Source organism: Setaria viridis, chromosome 1 (genome assembly GCF_005286985.2).
Source record: "Setaria viridis chromosome 1, Setaria_viridis_v4.0, whole genome shotgun sequence".
NCBI lineage: Eukaryota > Viridiplantae > Streptophyta > Magnoliopsida > Poales > Poaceae > Setaria > Setaria viridis.
In genome coordinates, this window is record NC_048263.2 from 27062915 (window position 1) to 27082861 (window position 19947).

At 44.7% G+C, this 19947-nt stretch overlaps 2 protein-coding genes across 2 annotated transcripts; one reads left to right on the forward strand and one right to left on the reverse strand.

Moving 5' to 3' along the window:
- The first annotated feature begins 1281 nt into the window (after positions 1 to 1281).
- On the forward strand, positions 1282 to 13752 carry LOC117857560 (uncharacterized). The gene is made up of 18 exons (XM_034740292.2): positions 1282 to 1576; positions 1683 to 5371; positions 5459 to 5657; positions 7071 to 7210; positions 7329 to 7408; positions 7831 to 7962; positions 8043 to 8159; positions 8286 to 8378; positions 8681 to 8758; positions 8934 to 8990; positions 9119 to 9770; positions 9855 to 9910; positions 10765 to 10838; positions 10913 to 10995; positions 11077 to 11156; positions 11425 to 11504; positions 11907 to 11952; positions 12609 to 13752. Exons 2-18 carry the CDS (start codon positions 1816 to 1818, stop codon positions 13431 to 13433), a joined length of 6348 nt encoding a protein of 2115 aa, XP_034596183.1. The 5' UTR covers positions 1282 to 1576; positions 1683 to 1815; the 3' UTR covers positions 13434 to 13752.
- Positions 13753 to 18285: 4533 nt separating this feature from the next.
- On the reverse strand, positions 18286 to 19806 carry LOC117855290 (uncharacterized). Its single transcript, XM_034737605.2, has one exon. The coding sequence runs from the start codon at positions 19303 to 19305 to the stop codon at positions 18652 to 18654; it is 654 nt and encodes a 217-aa protein (XP_034593496.2). The 5' UTR covers positions 19306 to 19806; the 3' UTR covers positions 18286 to 18651.
- Positions 19807 to 19947: the final 141 nt, after the last annotated feature.

Sequence of the window (19947 nt, forward strand, 5' to 3'; positions counted from 1 at the left end):
CGCACCCGAGTCCACGCCGCAGTGCCGCAGTCTTCTCCCTCCGGCCCGGTCAGTCAATTTTCCACCCCGCACCAGATCGGGGCCCCACACCGCAGCGGCCACGGAGCCACCAGCCGCCACGCAGGCGGCCCCACGCTCCTGACCGCAGGGTCCCGTGCCCGTTGCTGCTCCACCTGTCAGTCAGACTGGGCGCGGTGGCGGTGCGTGCGTGCGGCGGAGCCAGATATTTTTCGGTGCCCGCCGCGTGCCGCCTGCTGCGCCCTTTTGCAGCATCGCCCTCTCCGGTTCCACGTTATTGCGAACGGGCGTTTGACCCCCAACGGGCAACGGGTATGCGTGCCCCGTATACCGTGCAGGCAGTTGGGATTTTTTATATTCGTTTTTTTTCCCAATAATGTGTGCACGAAATTCGATGCTACGCGAGTGGGGCCTCCCCTCCCTTCCCGGCACGTGATGAGTTGATGACGCAGTTTCGGTTGGGGACCCCTTTTTTTTTTGCGTGTGTTGTGTGCTCTGTTGCGATGATAAAAGGCTTGACGACGTGACGTCTCCGGGACTAGACACCTATCCGGAGCGGAGGGGGTGGCGCCTCCCCGACATGGCAGAACCGCTGATCAAGTCAAGAACGAGCGAGGATAATTGCCACCAACCGCCCCTCCAGCACTCTACGACTCCGTGGTCTAGTAGACTTGCAACTACCGCACACCGAAACAGGCAAGGTTCGTTTCCCATTTCTTTCACACGTTTTTTTTACCGTCTCAAAATATAACTGATACACTACACATGAAAGGATGCGAAAGCCATTCAAATTCGCCCTAAAAAAAAATAAAAAGAAAGTCCAAATTCACGGTTAATGGAACCGCTACAGTTGCATACGGCATCCGCGTGCAACACCAACGGAAATACGCATATATACCCAACTTTCACCGTGCAGCATCCGTTAAAAACCAATCACCGGTGCGTGCGGTAGTCGCTAGCGTTTTTATTTCGAAAAAAAAATACAGGCAAAGTACAGGCAGCAGTCACGTCCGTTTAAATTCGAGACCTAGTGGTAAAATAATAATAATGATACCTCCATTAACATTTTCTGCCGCGCTAAAATCCATAGATACCCACAGATTTTTTTTATTTTCCTCTCAAAACAAAATTCCAAAACCCTGATTCCCAACCGCTTGCCAGCGCCATCTCATCATCTTCCTCCCCTCCTCCCCTGCCTGCCTTTGGAACGCAAGACGAACGCGAACTCGAGACGAAACAAAAACAGAGGGGGAGACCGGAGGCGAGACCTTTTCTATTCGCTTCCTCCTCCGCCTCCTCCCTGATTTATTTATTTATTTTTCCTTTTTTCCTTTCTCTCTCCTAAATAATATACCTCGCCTCCTCCCTCGCCCCTTCCTTCCCCTATCCGCCCTCCGCTGCCCCCCCCTTCCCAACGCGGCGACGACCGCCGACCGCGGCGACTCCGAGCCCGGAGCCGCCGACCCCTCCCCGCGCCCCGCCCGCCGCCGGGGGTCAACGGGAACCGCCGGCAACGGCCGCCGCTCCGCAGGCATTCGCCGCCACGCGGGTCCACGAGGTTCGTGTCTCTAGTTTCGCGTTGGTATAAGGGTTGGACTGGGGGCGGGTGCCCGTTCGTTCGCGGAATTCTGATTGGGTTTTGTGCCCGTGCTCTCGGCCCCCAGCGGCTGGAATTCTAGGGTTTTGTAGGCCCGGCTTCGGCGTGATCGGGCGCGGCGGCGGCGGCGGGAGGAGGAGCGGGTGCGCGGGCATTGGATGGTCTCGATCCGTACGGGCCCCTGCTGACCTCCTGCCGCAATGGAGGAGCCCGGAGCGGGCACGCGCGGGCGGGAGGATCGTGCTGCTGACGCCCCGCGGTTGCGGGGAGCGGAGGAAGCTCTGTCTGCGGCCACGGCTCCTGAACCGGCCACCGCCGCAGAGATATGCGGTGCTCCGGAGGCTAGATTGTCCACAGAGGTAGACAAAGATGAAGGGGGAGATTTTTCTGTTGGATTGGTGCCTCCTGCCGAGGCTGTTTCTGCCTCGACTGAAGGGAGAAGGTTTCAGATAGGACAGGTGAAGGGTTCTAGTTTGGAGCAGAGGGTCATGGACGTGGAGGAAGAGAAGGGAGGTAGTTTGGCTCCCGCGCTGCAGAGTTCTGCTGAACCTGGCGGTTTGCAGACGTGTCATGAGGCCATTGGCGGTTTGTTCAATAAGTCATTATGTGCCCCCTGCGGCGAAGCTGTCTGTCCCAAGGACACGGGATGCATGGATGACATGTTGGAGGAAATGGCAGATGGTAACCAAGGTGATTGGGGTGGCAAGGCAACTCTAGAAGATTTACGGATTGCTTGGGATGAAGCACAACGTAGTCATGAAGGCTTGTTGGGTTCAATGAGTCATGGTAGCGAGCAAGAGGCACGTGCCGTTGATGGCATAGGATTTATCACGGATGCTAATGATGAGCTGCAACAGGATGCTTTGATGCCAGATATTGAAGCTGAGGTTTCCAAGCCAGCACACGAGGATTTGGTTCCTTCCATTTCAGGGGGCATTGATCTTTCTTTAGATGGAAAGATGGGTCAGTTTGGTGGAATATCTGGTGATTCAATGACGTGCTATGTGTCTGATGGAGGGGTGCAGAATGACGGTTTATGTGCCGCTGGAGGTAAAGGATCTCAGTTGATTGATGCTAGTATGTATGACACGGTGGACATGGCAACAGAGGGAGGTCCATGTCAGCAGGGCATTTTGGCAGGTGGGAGAAGTGTTTTGAGCGGTGTTGTGGAGGATTCAATAACATGTTACAACGAACCACAGAGTGGTAATGAAGGTTTGCCAGATTTGGTAAATCGTGATATTGAGCAGTTGCCATGCAGCATTGGTGCCACGTGTTTGAAGAAAAATGCTAACCATGATCTTGAAAAGGATGGTTTGTCACCAAAAGTTGGTGCAGATAGCTCTTGGACCTTGCATGAAGATTCAGTTCCTTCAGTTTCAGGTAGTAGTCCTGCTGTTTCTTTAGCTGGCAAGACTTGCCAGATTGGTGAATTATTTGAACATAGGTCAAGCATGGGAAACGTGACTTGTAGTTCAGAAGTATGTGGTATGTTTTCTTGTGAGAGTGCATTTCACAAAGAGGCTCCTGGAGATGAGGGCCGGTGTTCTGGAAGGAAGGTAAACACAAGTGAAGAGGACTTGCGGACAGATTGGATGGAAGCAGCCCATGACAATGGGTACTTGTCAGGTACGGGGAAGCATCACTCTGAGAAATTGTCATGTGGTGCTGATGGCCTGCCATTGATAACTGATGCTAATCATGAGCTGGAAAAGGTTGGTTTCTTGTCAAATATAAATGCAGTAGCGTCCTGCCCAGTTGATGAAACTTCAGTTCCTTCTGTTTACGTGAACTCCATTGATGTTCCTTTGGATGGGCAGGTTGGTCAGGCTGTTGATACATCTGAAAATAGTGCAGGCTTTGAAAATTTGGGTTGTGATTCACTGGGAGGGGATATGATGTCGTGTGACAGTGGCCTTCGGACGGAGGCTTATGGTGATGAGAATCAGCATTCTGGCCCTTGTGCTGATAAAGAGTTGCAACATACCCCTCTAAAATATGGAACCTCTGAACAATCCCCAGAGGAAAACCTGTGTGTTTCTTCGTATAACCAACCTTGTGACGATGAACCTTGTAGTGGCAAGGAATCATCTGCTCTATGCCTGGGTCATCAAGATTCTGCTGTTGGCAGATCTGGCCATTTGGACCAAGGGCTCAATGCCTGTAATTGTGCTGATGACAGTTCTGTTGATTTTGCCAGCAATGCTAATGATGGAGGATCACCAAACCAAAAGCTGGCAGCATTAAACGTATTCAGCAGACGTAGGAATCCAAAAAGAGCTGCTTCATCAAGAAAAGATTCTGAGAGGCCGGGTCAAACAAACCAAGCAAGCAGCGGCACACGCAAACCTAAAAAGGTTGATGTTGTGAGCTCATTACATCAAACCACCATGAGTCTGTTCCCAAACAAAATTGCCAAGGGAAGAAGTGGCATGAACAGGCCACCAAAACCCTCTACTTGGGGCAGTCTAAAAGAGCTATTAGATGGTTTCTGTCAAAGCAATCGACCATCGATTTCTAATTCTCATCCAACTTGCCTGGACAAAGGAGGATCAGATAATAGATCTGATCAGAAAAGTCAGCCAAGTATTCGGAAAAGTCGAAGTTCAAGATCTTCAAAGAGTAAATGCTCTTCCTTTTCTGTTACAGGGCATGCAGCTAGTGAATTGAATGGGCAACCAGCCTTTTCACCTTTGGATGATACTGATGTTTCTTTGGAAAGTCACAGAGAAAACATTCCAAAGTTGTCTTCTGATACATCAATTAATATTTATGATAGTACACGCAATACTGCAGAGTCTACTGCCAGTTATCGCACAGTGAAATCAAAGTGTATCCAGACTGAGGCGCAGCAGTTGGAAAGGGCCCTGGTGAATTCTACTAAAGAAACATGCGCTGCAGATGTCCATGGAGAGTGTGCTAAGCTTTCAACTTCTGAACCTTCTTTGACTAATGCCAATGGCAGCGTCATGCTGCATGTTGGATTTTCGCCGGATTCTGTTTTGGAGGTGGCTTCTGTTACATCTGAAGGTAATGCTTCTGCAAGCCATGATGTTATGCTACATGAAAACTCAACTGATACTGGTGCACTGAATGTTGGTGGTTATCATCCATCCGTTTTAACTTCCAACTTTGGAAAAGAACAAGCTTTATTATCATTGATGGACTTGGAGCAGCAGGTTAAAACCACTTTGCTTGAGGACACCAGAAAGGATGAGAACACCAGAAGGGAAGATATGGTAGACAATGATGTTGGTGAAGGAAAAGCGCAAGCTTTACAGAGGTCTAATGCAGTGAGGAAAATCAGTATTGCCAGAAAGCCAGGTTGCAAAAAGAAAGATGGATCTAAAGGGAAAAGAAAGAATGTTATAGGATCCACCAATATTTCTCCATGTGAAGGTTCAAAACTTAGGCCATTTTCTAGCAATTCAATTTCTCCTGATCCATGTGAGGCAATTCTTCGCACGGGGCCTCCAGAGTTCAGTCCTTTTGAAACCCTAACTTTTGGCACACAAGATCGTGCTATTTATGAACACGATAGCATACTGAGTCATTCTGTAATGGATGGTATTGACAGTATGAAATCACCAAGACGCAAGAAAAAGGATGCTAACGCAGGAAAGAAGGGTAAGGCGCGGGATCCACATAAGAAAGAAAAAAGTAAGAAGAAAAATATAGCAGATGACAGTTCCTTTGATCATGGACTTCTAAATTTGCCCTCATGTGATTTGGCAGCATCTCATATGAATGAACAGAGTGCGTCTCGTTTTCTTTGTGATTATCATTTGTTTCTTTTCCATAACAAGTAGCTTCAGAAGTAATTTACATTCTCATTTTACATAGGTAATCTTGATCCTGCCACTGAATTTGGACTCAAGAACTCTGGTGCCATATCTATTGATTTACCTGGAAATGTTGCCTGCAAAACGGATGGGGCATCTTTACCACCACCACCACGTGCTGCATGGGTGTGTTGTGATGATTGCCAAAAGTGGCGCTGCATACCTGCTGATCTTGTAGATGTCATTGGAGAAACAAGATGGTAATAATTTTCCTTCCTGTTATCTCAGTTATCAACTTTTAATGGTTGCACCAGCCTGCTATTCTAATTAGGCTGCACCGCACTGCCCTCCTATCCAATAGGTCTGTATGATCTATTTTGGAAACTTTTTTTTGTCTTATATTTTTTTGGTTTTTAGGAGGCTAATCCAAAATCACTAACTCAAAATAGAAAAAGTGAAAAACTGATCCTAACCACATGGATCACTTCATTTTTTTTTCTGTCTTATAAAGCGGACAGGCCAATTTGACCTTTTCAAGTTGTGTGAACTTTCGTTTGGTAACATCTGATTGCACTTTCTAGAGGAATGAAGTCGCTCCTTGTATGTTGGATATACTTTTGTTCAAATTATTGTTCCATCCATGTTCTATACCTTTTCCTGAATAGTCCAATTATTGTTCCATGTGGATGCTACAATGGTACCTGTGGGTTCTAACCCAGCCGTGGAGCAGAAATTGCCATCTGTATCATAAAACCTAAAACCTGTTCCTGAGACAGCTACACCAAGCCTGGTTTTGGTTTGGTTTCAGATGGATTAATCCAAAGAAATAAGCGTGGAACCGCCGATAAGCAAACTAATGTGACTTGTGAGGTACAACAATTATTAGGATATAATCGAGTTAGAGCTGTAGCTATGAGGGCTACAGACGGGTCGATGAGAGGAATGTGACTTCTACATTTAGTTTTTGATAATTTTTACTGGCACATCATCAGAATATATGCCATTGTCTCTGACTCTGCCAAACACGTCCTTCTCTTGACTAGATGATTTAGCATGAGAATTGTCCTAGGCGGTTTTTGATTTACAAGTTTGGTGTAGACACTATTTAGTTTTGTTACGTATACACCATACTTTGTCACGCCTGGTAAAGCAAAAGAACTAGTAAGATAGGAGAACTGGGATAGGTTGATGGGTTGGCCCAACCAGGTCAACTTGCATACACCATCCGTTTCTTGACTAGAGTGTGTATGATACACATGTAGAGGATAGCCATTGGCGATCATAGCTTTATAATTTTGTTGTAGACATTTTTCTTGGAAGTTGCACCATGTTCACCTCTGTTTCTTCATCTTCTATGCTCTTCCTTTTGCTGTGGGGCCCACCACGCCTTCAGAATTACATTTGAGATGTTAGCCCACAGCTTGCTTGATTCTGCTATGGATTTGCACTCATCTTTTAGAGAAGAAAACCTACTAATGTAACAGTTTGGAAACCTCACGACCTATCATGTGTTACTACCACTATCTTCAAATCTCTACTTTAGATCTTCCACAAGTTCCTTCTATTCTTGTATCTTGATTTATTCCATTCAGTCATGTGTTTTGCATGCCCATCTTTTTTTTATGTCTGATTGATCCTCTCCGCCCCCCCCCTTTTTTTTTTTTACTATGAAGGACTTGTAAGGACAATGGAGACAAAGCATTTGCTGACTGTTCTATTCCACAAGAAAAGACAAATGCTGAGATCAATGCAGAACTTGACCTTTCGGATGCTTCAGCTGATGAAGCAGATGATGGCAGATCTAACTCCAAAGGTTTTGAAATCTCTTCATCCTTTTTATTTTCTTCGGTACAAATTTTGTTCATTATAATGTAAAATAATTCCTTATGTGTTACCACATCTGATTTTGTTACACTTTTGTTGTTGGGTAGCTGTCAAAGCACCATCATGGACGTCTATAAGGTCAAACTTGTTTCTGCATCGGAACCGCAGGACACAATCCATTGATGAGGTTGTGGTGCTGTCCACCTATTTCCCCCCTCGATTTGACTTTTTTAGCTATTTTTCTTTATGGACAGTGTTCAAGAAAAAATATTTTTCTTTATGGACATGTAGTTTCTGCCACTATAGATTCTCTTTCATATGTCCATTTGCAGGATAGGTAGGGAAATTTTACTCACAAAGTGCATAAAACGCTTACAATTGTACTGTTGGCAGTTACTCACACACCTTTTGGTTGCAAGATATTTTAACCATCCACCACCATCAAATCCTCCTATCATTCATGCGATCCGTGTTGAATGAAACTATCTTGAACCATTCTACAAAATATATTGATTCTTTGTTGTACTCCTTGCACTTGAGTACTTGCTGAAATTTTGAAGGATGCCCTAGTTTTCTACTTTTCTTATGTTTTTCATTAATTATGATCAGAGCATGGTGTGCAACTGCAAGCCTCCTCAAGATGGTCGACCGGGTTGTAGAGATGGCTGTTTGAACAGGTTGCTCAGCATTGAATGCGTCAAGCGTACATGTCCATGTGGAGAACAATGTTCTAATCAGAAGGTCATTGCTTTCTTGGCTATCCTTAATAAGTTCCTGTTTTCCATGATACATTGGTTTTGACAGTAAAATCTTTGAAACAGTTTCAGCGACGCAGCTATGCAAAACTGCGATGGTTCCAGTCTGGCAAGAAAGGTTATGGACTGCAGTTGCAAGAAGATGTTACTGAAGGAAGGTTTCTTATTGAGTATGTTGGAGAGGTACTATTGCCGTCTGTTTATTTCCATTGAACATAACCCGACTTTTAAAATTTTATCATGTTAGTGTGATGATAGTTAATCATGACTAATGAGTTCTTTTGGCTCTGTACTGCAATGTTCTCTCAGGTCCTTGACATAACATCTTATGAATCCCGCCAAAGATATTATGCTTCCAAAGGCCAGAAACATTTCTACTTCATGGCCTTAAATGGCGGTGAGGTAAACATTTTGTCCATTAACTATTTCTTATTTTCTTCGGATTTACTCTTTTATTCAGTATCGCATTAGGTTTTACTCACTGCATTTCTTACCACAAGTCTTATTTTGGTCTAGACTAGACTTTGTATTCAGTGAGGAACTATCAGATCACCTCCCTTTATTCCTTTCCCTCTTTATCTAGTGTATATGATGTTGACTTTAAATGTGGCACTTACTTTTCTTAAGCCATCCATCGTGATGTTGACACACCTGAATAAATTCCATTGTTCTTTCTTTTAACTGTTTGGTTTGAATTCTTCCAGGTAATTGATGCTTGCACTAAGGGAAACTTGGGCCGATTCATCAATCATAGTTGCAGCCCTAACTGTCGCACAGAGAAGGTTGACTTTAATTTCACTAATTTTTGTACGTGTATAGTTGACTATGTTTCTTGCCAATAAATCCTTATTTGCTGAAACTTTCAACAAAAATAAAATATATTCAGTTCTTGATATAGTGATAAAGATTTTTACTCTCACTCTGAGTTTGCTAAGTTGTGTTCTTTTTTTTTGATAGTGGATAGTCAATGGAGAAGTCTGCATTGGAATATTTGCTATGAGGAACATCAAGAAGGTAAGGCTAGCATTCTCACAAACTGGAAACAGTGTGCGGGTTGGCTTGCTTTATTTATATTTTGAATTCAATGTCATATTTTGGCAGCTGTCACAGCATGTAACGGGTGTTTTTTTAATTTTTTCAAGGGTGAAGAATTGACATTTGATTACAACTATGTTCGTGTATCTGGTGCTGCCCCTCAAAAATGCTTCTGTGGTACTGCCAAATGTCGGGGTTACATTGGTGGAGACATATCAGTTGATATTATCACCCAGGATGATGCAGAAGCAGGGCATGTTGAACAAATTGTTCCTGACAAAGATTCTGAGGAGTTGATCGGTGCAAATGGTTCTGATCCTGATGGTAGTCATCCGAATATTGCAGAACCTGAATTTTCTATTGAAGGGGAAGATTTACATGATTGCTCAGCTGGAAAAGCAGAGTTAGAACCCCTTGATCAAACTGGAGGAACCCTAATTGAAACTAGTGAGCCCGAAAATTCCTTGGAAGCATGGAGCCCGCAGGAAGATGAAGATGTCATCCGCACGCCTGTGCATGTGTCACGAACATTTGAAAGTTCTTTGCAGCAGTTCCCAGTACATGGCCCTCAGTCATCAGATCTTTTGCAAAAGACTGCAAAATCAGCTGAAGGATCAAAAGTTCCAAATGGATCAACACCTAGTTTTGATTTCCAAAGCAATCTGGTGCCTGGTCTCAATGCTAGACACAACTTAAAACAACATAGAAATGTGAAACCACAATCATCATCTCCAATTGACAATGAGCACATCTTGGGAGGTAATACTATTCTGCCCCATGCTTTGCTGTCCCTACTTTGGCTAAAATGTGATAGTCTTAGTGATCTCTCCTTGGTATATATAGTTGAAGGGAGACTGAACAACCTTCTGGATGGGAACGGAGGTATCAGCAAGCGAAAGGTATGAAACCATCATTATACCCTTTATTGTACATAATCTAGAGTACCTGGTTTGTACACGAGATAATTTTGTTCAAAGTTTTGTGGGTGATTCTAATTATGATGCAATCTCCATGTGCTGGACAAGAAAGAACCATTTAGATCTGACACTGTCATGAAAGTTTGGAAGGCACATGGCTTTATATTATTAGGACTACGATGGTGGTGCTCTCATATCTGGGGTAGCTCAAGAACATAGTGCATAAGTTATATGGCGTTTCATACAATTTTTTGGTGTACAGAAGCTCAGGAACATACTTTATTAAACTGGTACTTGAATTTCTAGCAAAATCAGACCTCTTAGGCTTGAAATCCATATTGATTGCTTTAGGGCATGTTTGGATCTCTCATGGGCCTCGCCTAACCAGACGACCTAATACCTAGCTCATTCGAGGCAATGCCTTGCAAGTGAGCTTCTTGTTTGGTTCCTGGGTGTAACTGCATGGCAATTCATGTTCTCTGCAGCAACCGCTCACTTGCTGTCGAGGGTGAGCGAATTCAGCTCGCCTAGCTGGGCAAGCATTTTCTTCCCGCTGCAGGCGAGCTTGCCTCCAGAAATTAGATTTTTTTAGCGTTACCCAATGCCTGACCTTGCTAAGCAACACTAGGATGGATTTTGCTGTATATCCAAACGCACCCTTAATGACATGAAAGTTGCCTATACGTGCATGGCTTGAACTTGGCTGTCTCTGCTGTTGGCACATGTTTCATGCTAGCACTAATATGGATTTTTCTTGTTGCATCATTTAACCTGGGTGCAAACATTAGTTATCATTCTATATTTTTATGTTCTAACTAGTAGATTTTCTGGAGCAGGATACCACAAATGGATACTTGAAGCTTCTCATTGTGACTGCAGCAGGTGACAGTGCTGGGGGCACATCTAAAAGGTTTGTTCACCAGATGACACGTGAATCAAGCCTTCCTCTCCCCTAAATATGCTAACTTTTTGTATCTCTTTCAGTGTGAGGGATCTTTCATTGATTCTTGATGCACTTTTAAAAACAAAATCATGTTCCGTCCTGTTGGATATCATCAACAAGAATGGTATATTTCCTTGCCTTCAACTCCCTGTATGGAAATTCTTTAGTCACCGTCTAAGAATCTTTTTGTTCTATTTTATGGCAGGATTGCAAATGCTTCATAATATGTTAAAGCAGAATAAAACCGACTTCTATCGAATACCTATTATACGGAAGCTTCTGAAGGTCTGCACATTCTCTAATACAATTTATGTATTCGTGTCATCAGCTGCGACATCCACATGTTGTATGGCTTCCAGTTGACATATATATTCACATTACTCCCTCTGTTCACGAATAAGTGAGTTTTGGATAGTGACATGGTCACCAAAACACATTGCTAAGTATAGAATAAATGCAAAAATACAGCGAGGTTATAATATTTTGAGTACGATATAATCAGGGGTGTATCACTGGTGCTACTTTGTGTATGATTATTGGCATCTTCTTTCAGGTACTGGAGTTTCTAGCTGAGAAAGGAATTTTGACATCTGAACACATAAATGGAGGTCCTCGATGTGCTGGTGTCGAAAGGTTAGCTTATTTAAACTTCTTTATTCCACTTTTATCTGGTACTGATTGAAGAGTTTCATATTCAATTTATTTTATAGGTCCCATTAAGTTTTTGTGTGTTTTGTTTGTGTTATGCCTTTTTCACCTGAACCAGCATTGGGTTTACTAAAAGAAACGAAATGAAATCCTTCACTTGGAGAAAAATAACTTCTTGCTTGTAATGTTCTATTCTTATGCAATCGGGACACAATTTTAAAATTGTACGTGTTGGTTTTATCTATTCACTGCTTACTAAACTAAGTCTTTCTAGTGACATGCTTCGTGAAATTTAACAGTGCTCTATAATAGTCCCTACCTTTGTTCCTTTTGAATATTTAATCAAGATTCAATTTTCTATAACTTCATCTGGGACTTGCACTGCAGCTTCAGAGACTCGATGCTGAGCTTAGTCAGACACAGGGACTTTCAGGTAATGGACATACCATGCTAATGCATCATTTCAGCTTTGTTTTGGAAATATGTTTGTAGTTATACTTCTTTGCTAGATTTCAAATGCAAAGCAACTATGTGTGAAAAGTAGATAACTTTTGACAACTAAAATGGCCACCACACTTGTGACAAACCTAGTTAAAGAGCGAGTCTTGGTCTGTAGGTTGAACATGTGAGATACCAAAATTGTTGCAATAAACCAAACAACTACCTAGGAAAGTGTGGCAAAAATACAATTACGATTAGTCATGATTTTGAGCAATCATGATAAAGTTAGGTTGCATGGTTAATTTTTGTACCAATGCATAGAAAACTGGCAACCTTTGGAGATATTTTCAAAAGGAAAGTGTCACTATAAGCTGACATTGTATATGGGCATTTTACCATAATTGGCAACTGGCATGGGTTGTCAGATTTAAACCTGAACATATGTTCCTGTTCCTAAACCAGTTCCACATCCAGTAATAACGTATCAAGCACTGCTCTTTTATGAAATAGTGTGTCTATGATTTAGCAGTTTTGGTGTAGCCCCTGTTGACATATTTTATTATTAGTTTTCTCATAAGAATTTCATGCGATTTTTATCTGCATGTATGCAATCCTTAATTTATGAATGTGCATGACGCCTTGCAACAGGTTCAACAGATTGCTCGGAGCTTTCGTGATAGATGGATCCTCCATAATACTGCAAGGAGTGAACCAACAGAATATCCACATACATCCACATTTGCACAGGATATCCATAGAACTAATATGGTCTGGAGTTCTGCTAGGAGGAAACGCAAGAGTCGTTGGGACTATCAACCTGATGAGCACTATAAGATGGTGGGACAAAATATCCAAAAGGTTTGTTCTGGGCATGGTGGATTTGATGTTCAATTTGGCTTCATGAGAAACAAGTTGCAGAGGAACCAGGGAACAGACAACTGCCATAATGATGTCCATGGCATGGGGAGTTCAACAGAGGGTGCAGATGATGAAGTGCCACCTGGGTTTGAGCCCCAACAGGAGTGTCAGCCTGCGCAACTTTCCATAGGCAGTGATGTTGCTCCAGGACTTTGCATGGAGAGGTACCAACCTAGCTTGAGTGTTTCATATGGGGTTCCCGTCGCTCTTGTTCAGAACTTTGGAACCCCTGAATCTGAAGGAGGCCAAGGCCACCAAAAATGGAAAGTTGCACCTGGTGTGCCTTTTAGTCCCTTTCCACCATTGCCTCCGTACCCACGAGGGAGTCCTTGTCCCTCCACTTCGTCATCCCATATGTTTCAGCATGATGGAACATCCCCGGTGAACCATAACATTTCTGGACATTGTGGTGGAAGGACCACGGGCCGAGATGGAAAAGTGCATAGGACGTGGCGGAATGGGCCAAGAACAAAATGGCCATACCATCATCAAGGAAGGAGGTTTCCGAGCAACCATCATAGATTTGAAAGATTCGAGCCTCCAAGACCTCAATAGTGGTGATTTAGGATTCAGGGCAGCGATTGGCCTAGTCCTACAGTGTTCTAACCTCAAGTAGTGGTGATATACATGGTGACTCCTGCTCAGAAGTGTAACAGAAATTGTGTCATCCTTTAACTATGTTTATTTAACAGGGAGTGTAACTGTCCGTTCTCTAGGTGTAGAACAGTTGCTGCACATAGGTCATTGCCATTGCAGCTTTGCTACTAATTAATTATCATTGGTTTTTATTCTCCCAATGTGTAATCTCAATAGGAATAATTGATTTGATTTAATCTTTTTTACAGGTGAAAAGTCTAACCGATTGTACCCATAATTCCCTCTCTCACTCTGCTGTCTCTGGTTCCTCCCTTTCCTTTTTTTACCTTTATTTGTCTGCTGCATCTTGTGTTTCAAGCATTGCGATTGCAGCTCTGCCGCAAGGTTCCTTGTTGGCTCTATAAAGGTTCATGTTGTAGTTTGTTTCCTTTGCTGCTGAGTTCTTTAGTAGGAAGCCAATGTTCATTTTTCGGATTTTGTACATGGAACATCAGTCTTTTGAACTGCCCAGTTTCTTGGAGTGCTCCTAGTTTTGAGACCGCCTGCTACTTCTACATTACGGCACTTGGGTTTTTTCCTGATGTAGCTGAAGCTGACCCTCCATCAAGCACTCTTGTGCTGTAGAAGCACGCATGAACTAGCATAAACTGTCGTGGTATGCCAGGTAAGAAGTCCCGAATCTAAATCTGATTTCATATTCTTAAAAAATATATATTTTTTTGTTCAAGTCTCAGACCAGCCCAAATTTGCTACTGTCTCATGTTAATGGTGTTGCATTTTGAAACAGCTACGCTGAAGAACTTGGACGATTGTAACCTGGGATATGGCTGGTGAGATATTTGATGTCTGGGTGTCAGGTTTGCATACCATAAGACTTCTATACCATGGCCCTTACTCTTTCACTAGTTTCCAACTTGAGAAGCTTAAGCCGTTTTGTTTTGTTGCGTGAATATTATTCTTGCTATTTTTTAATCTTATTTTCCATACGCTCTTTTTGGCATGCCATCCCGGTGTATATTCGCTATGAAATGACTGATGAGAAGCTGGACTATATATTGCTCAGAAACATGTAACAACGCAGACATGTTAGCATATTGCTGCCTTAGAAGCATGTTCTCTCTTCCCATATTGTTAAGCATGTCTGTCGTCTCTTGATTTTTTTTGCTCGTATTACTTTTTACTACCGTGGGTTGCAGCTATTTTCAAATTTTACTCCGTTCCAAATTCCTCCGTTCCAAATTGTAGGTCATTTTAGCATTTCTAGATTTATAACTTTTACTACGTATCTTATATAGTACTACGTATCTTATATAGATCTAGGTGCATAGCAAAAGTAATGAACATAGAAATATCAAAATGAGATATAATATACATCTAGGTGCATAGCAAAAGTAATGAACATAGAAATGTCAAAACGAAACATAATATACATCTAGACATATAAATGTCAAAACGATATGCAATTTAGGACGGAGAGTAATTTATTTGTTACATTTTGTGACCGAAGTACCTAACTAATAATAAAGCAACGACAAACATATTACTACAATGCTGCAGAATAAGACTGTTTTCTTAATCTTCATCAATTCAAATTTGAAGATGGTGCATTTCTACGGTTAATATGGCTTAGGTTCAGAATTTAATGAAAGTGGTATAATGTTGTAGATGTTAAACTTGGTCAAAGTTAGAGATGGTTGATTTATGATGAATAACGACCTACATTTTAAAAAAAGACATACATTTTAAGATGGATGGAGCATTGACTAATGGATATAACCAAAAACAAAGATGATTAAACAAGGACTCGCTATGCTAGCGGTGAACACAAGATGTTGAGACATTTTTCCACGAAATGATCTGTCTACTATGCAAAATAATATGCAACCACATTAACCAAAGCCAAAATGAGAACATAGGAGTATTATTAGAAGTTCCCATAAAACTATGTGATGAGAAAACCAAGAGGCACACCGCACACCCAATCAACTTTTGGTAAAGATGAAATCAGCACAGAAAAAAAGAAAAGACCACCTAGACCATTCTCAATGCAAAGTTTCATATTTATGTTTCCAAGAGTGCCACATAAGTAAGAATGTATTTAGTTGATAGATGAAATAGCTCATCCAATGCATAGTTTCATCATTTGTTGTTTCTAAGGCTATATGCAAGACACAAAATTCTTGAAAACAGTGTACACATGGTTTCATTCCCGTGAAACTACTTCCTTTTCTCACCTCATAAATAGTATACCATGTCATCAAAATTGCTTTTATTTATTATTCATAAAACTTCCATTGAGAATGACCTTGCTGGCTGCTTTGGATGACCAGTGTCATGGTGCCAACTCAGCCAACGGCGCCCTACGGCCACCATCTCTGGGACAAGATGAAGCGAGGCACCAGAATGTGTTGGTATTTATGTTGGCTAATTATTCTTAGTGACATGTGATGTGCCCCTCTTTAGTAAGATGCTCATGGTGACGTTATCAATCTTAAAATCTACTAGCCGAGACGTGTGTATAGGTGGTATAAAAGCGCAGGATTACCGAAATTTGCATATGAACCACAAGATAAACCATAACATGATACCATGACAGTTTGCCGAATCCTTCTGTCAAGAAGGGTTGGTCTAGTCTGCATCCAGTTGAGTTCAACTAGTCTAAAAGGTGCGTAGCTCAGTTGTTCTACAAGCAAGCTGAGGATGCTTAACTTCAGCCTGAGACGGAAGAGGAAGACCAAAGCTATCATTTATCCCTTCCAGAATTGGAGACAACCTTGAGCAAGTCTCGAACCAAAATTGAATAGTGAACATGCTCGATGATCTCAGTGATCAGACTTGGCAAACTCTATGGAATTTATCTGCAACCGGAACAAACACTAAGTCAGTAGCAACTGCTATTCTACCACTGCTGCAGAGCATTGTTCAGCGCTTTCAATTCAAGTAAGATAGGCGTTAACCAAATACTCCATCCGTAAACAAACCACTGCTCAAGTAAGCATCCAACCAAATACTTTTCATGCGTGTGTTGCTACGGTGAATTTTTTTGTTAGTACATCTCTAAAGGAATACCCTCCTGTTTCCTAATGATCCTTAAAACAACAATCATGAAGGCCTAAGCCCACCTGCGATAATGGCTGGCAGACGAGGGCGCGGATCTCGTTAGCCCCTCGCCAATCTTGCCATAAATGTGCCGCGGTTCTGACGCACAGAAAGGCGCCCGCACCCCTCGACGTGACCGTCACGAGTACCCGGGAGGGACACTGTAGCCACGACCGCACATGCTACAGTGGTCGTGGCTTCCCCTAGTTCGTCGTGAGGCACTCATGGCCTGCACCGCCCGGCACAGGAGGGACCTCCGCTCGTTCACGCGCCCCGCGTATCCGGTGACAAGGACGCGACATCCAGATAGGGGTCAGCCGTCTCCCCCAACATGCACGGTTGCCACAACCGAACATCATCATCATGCTTGGCGGCAGCGGTCGTCAGGAAGATCATTGACAAGATCCAAAGGCAGCCGCCCTCTTCCGGTGGATGCGCTGATAGGAGCCGAAGGCCGGAGCAGGAGGCGGCGACCCGGGAACTTGATCCTTCTCCTTGTATTTTACTTTACTTAGCTTATCTCTTTTACTTCTCCTCACGCCTGGCTGATCTGTAACCCTGAGCACTCCTTGCGCTATAAAAGGAGCACCAGGGGTCCTGAGATGAGAGGACTCTCTCAAGCCAACAGAACCCACACACCCACCTTTAGAGCATCAGTGCACACCCAAGAGACTTAGGGCCGGTTCCCTCTCTCGCCCATCTGTAACCCCTACTACAGACCCCGCGTGGGCAACTCGAGCAGCTCCCCATACTGGACGTAGGGCTTTCCTTGCCCGAACCAGTTTAACCCCGTGTCTTCCCACACCACCATCCGAAGCCTTACGCGCATAAAAGAAATTTACTAGCCGTAGTCTCGATCCGCTAATCTTGCCAATGACACCTCCTCACCTCCCCACCTTCCTCCTCCTCATCGTCGTGCGCTCACCCTCTACCTCCTCAACGGGGCCTTCCTCGCCGTCTCCGCCGGCACCACTGCCTGGTCACTCTACCCGGCCACCGCCACCAGGAGGACAGTCGACGTCACGTCCCCGGAGGCCTGGCGCACCCGCCAATGGTGCAGGGTCGTTAAATACCACACCGCCCTGCTCGCTGACCACCTCGCCCAGGACATCCTTGCGCCGGCCTCCCGCGCCGTCTGCCTCGGCGGCACGCAGGAGGCGCTCGCCATGCGGGAGCTCGAGGTCGCCACCGCCATCGCCGTCCACAAGAAGTGCTCTCCGCCGCTCGTCACCAGTCACGACACCCACCTGCCCTTCAACACCAACTCCGTCGGCTTTGTCTTCGCCGGCCGTGCTCTCGACACCGCCAAGCGCCCGGCAGACCTCGCTGCCAAGGCCGCGCGCAGGGGCAGTGTGGGGCAGCGGTGGGGCGCCCCGCTCCAGCCGCCGCCCGCGCCCAATCCCCCTCCTTCGCCTCTCTGTTTTGAAGAAAGGAGAAGATTTTTTCTCTCCCTTCCCTCCTTTTCCACTCGAGGCCTCCCTCTCTTCAGAATTTGAACTGCAGGTTGATTCCATGAAAGTTGAGAGATTTTTTTACAAAATGACCACGTGCCTATACATCATTAGTGTGAGTCCTTTTTGCAGGCTGAAATGGAACCGGTAGGGATATATAGTTATCTCCGCGGCTCTACAACCCTCGCGTGGTTACCTCACTCGCTACTAAAATTTAGAATGGAGGAAGTATATGGTTTGGTAGTATGTACAGAAACAAGTACAAGAACATTTTAGCATCAGGTGGAATTCATCTTGGTAGAACATACCTCTCCTACCAAGCACGAACATGAACTTGGTATTACAAAGCAGCATCAACACCAAAACTCTCTTAGGCCCCCCATCTAGAACAAATGGGAATTTCGCTGGATTTCTACAGGAATCGAATTGTTCCATGCAAACATTATTCCCATAAAATCCTTGCGAAATTCCCACGTTACAGGCTGGCAAACTGCTGCACCATGCAGCTTATATGAGGCAGACTATAGTCTTCGACAGAAATTAAGGTAGGGAAAAGGTTGTCAACATAAATATAAAAACATCTCTGAGGCTCTGATGTATGTACGAGGTCCAGGCCGGGCTTTTGATCACCTGGACTTGGCTTTCTTGGAGAAGAGCATGCCCCCAACCAACGAGATCCCACTCCTCTGCTTCTTGTGCTTCTTCCTGGTTGCAGGCTTGCTCTTGCTGTTCTTCGCCTTCCTCTCCTTCCTGTCTCCCAGGTCATCCTCGATCATCTTGATGGCCAGCGCCTCCGACAGGCTCGGCAGGTACTCCAGGCTCGCCATCCACTCCTCGGCCCGGCTCTCGTCCCACCTGTCGCTGCGGACACGGCCATGGCCGTTGTATTCTTCCTGTCCGATGGCCGCCGGTGCGCTGACGACGGCCACCTCCTTACCCTTGCTGAGGCCGGAGAAGACGGCCAGGCCCTTGCTGAACTGCACGCTGAGGCTGGACACGGCCACCTCCATTTGGGCCTGCCTCTGCCTCAGCTCCACCAGCTCTCCCTTGGCCTCCGCCAAGTCTTCCTCCAGCTTCTTCAGGTAGTCCAGCTCCAGCGCCATGGACGAGGCCGCTGGAGGCGCGCTAAGCTTGACGCTGGACTCACTGCTCGCGTTGGAGCTGCCGCTGCCACCACCGGCGTACCGCTCGCCGAAGACCTCGACGGCCTGCCGGACCGACTGGAACGGCCGTGAGGTGTCGACCTCGGCGCGGCTCGCGGCGGTCGCCTCCATGACCATAGGTGAGGGTGCTGCCAATGCCAGTGCTGGTGCAACCGAGATCACTGATGGGAACACGATGCACAGGGTGGTGAAGTAGACATGGTTCCTGGGCTCTGTCTTGGCTTCTACTTCAAACACCAACAGGAGTGGCAGTAGCCGCAGAATACAGGCCTTGTGTCGAGGTCAAGTTAAAACCGGTAGAGGGGAAGAAGGGGACTTGCCACCAAAGCCACACGAGCTTTTAGATGTGGAGGCCGGACAAGTCGCTGGAGCAGACAGAGTTTGACAAGGCACAGTAAAAGTGCAGTGCAGATGCAGTTGGCACACTCGACCAGACAGAGTCAGAGATGGCAAGTAAAAATGCATTTTTTTTTAACAGCAACCACTTTTGCAAATTGTAATGCTTCAGGAGGACTTCAAGAAAGCCAACGAAATTTATGACCGGTAATGGATTTGCACGGCTCAAACTGTTATAGAGCAGAAAAGTTCAGGTGATGAACTGACAGCATAACAGATTAGCCCTGCTGTACGGACAGCAGGTATAAGTCTGCATATTTAAGTGAGTGTAGGTACAGCTTTCTCAATCTAAACCCAAGGGAGCAAGGGTATAGAATATTCTTCTATGAGAAGGAAAATAGTCATTGCTGGTGAATCTGTCAA

Excerpts from the sequence above, each read along its gene's own strand:
- LOC117857560 (XM_034740292.2), top strand. The coding sequence starts at position 1,816 with ATGGAGGAGCCCGGAGCGGGCACGCGCGGGCGGGAGGATCGTGCTGCT. Across the intron at positions 8,379-8,680 it reads TGGCCTTAAATGGCGGTGAG|GTAATTGATGCTTGCACTAA; the intron begins GTAAACATTTTG and ends GAATTCTTCCAG. Across the intron at positions 10,996-11,076 it reads GGATATCATCAACAAGAATG|GATTGCAAATGCTTCATAAT; the intron begins GTATATTTCCTT and ends ATTTTATGGCAG.
- LOC117855290 (XM_034737605.2), bottom strand. The coding sequence starts at position 19,305 with ATGGTCATGGAGGCGACCGCCGCGAGCCGCGCCGAGGTCGACACCTCA.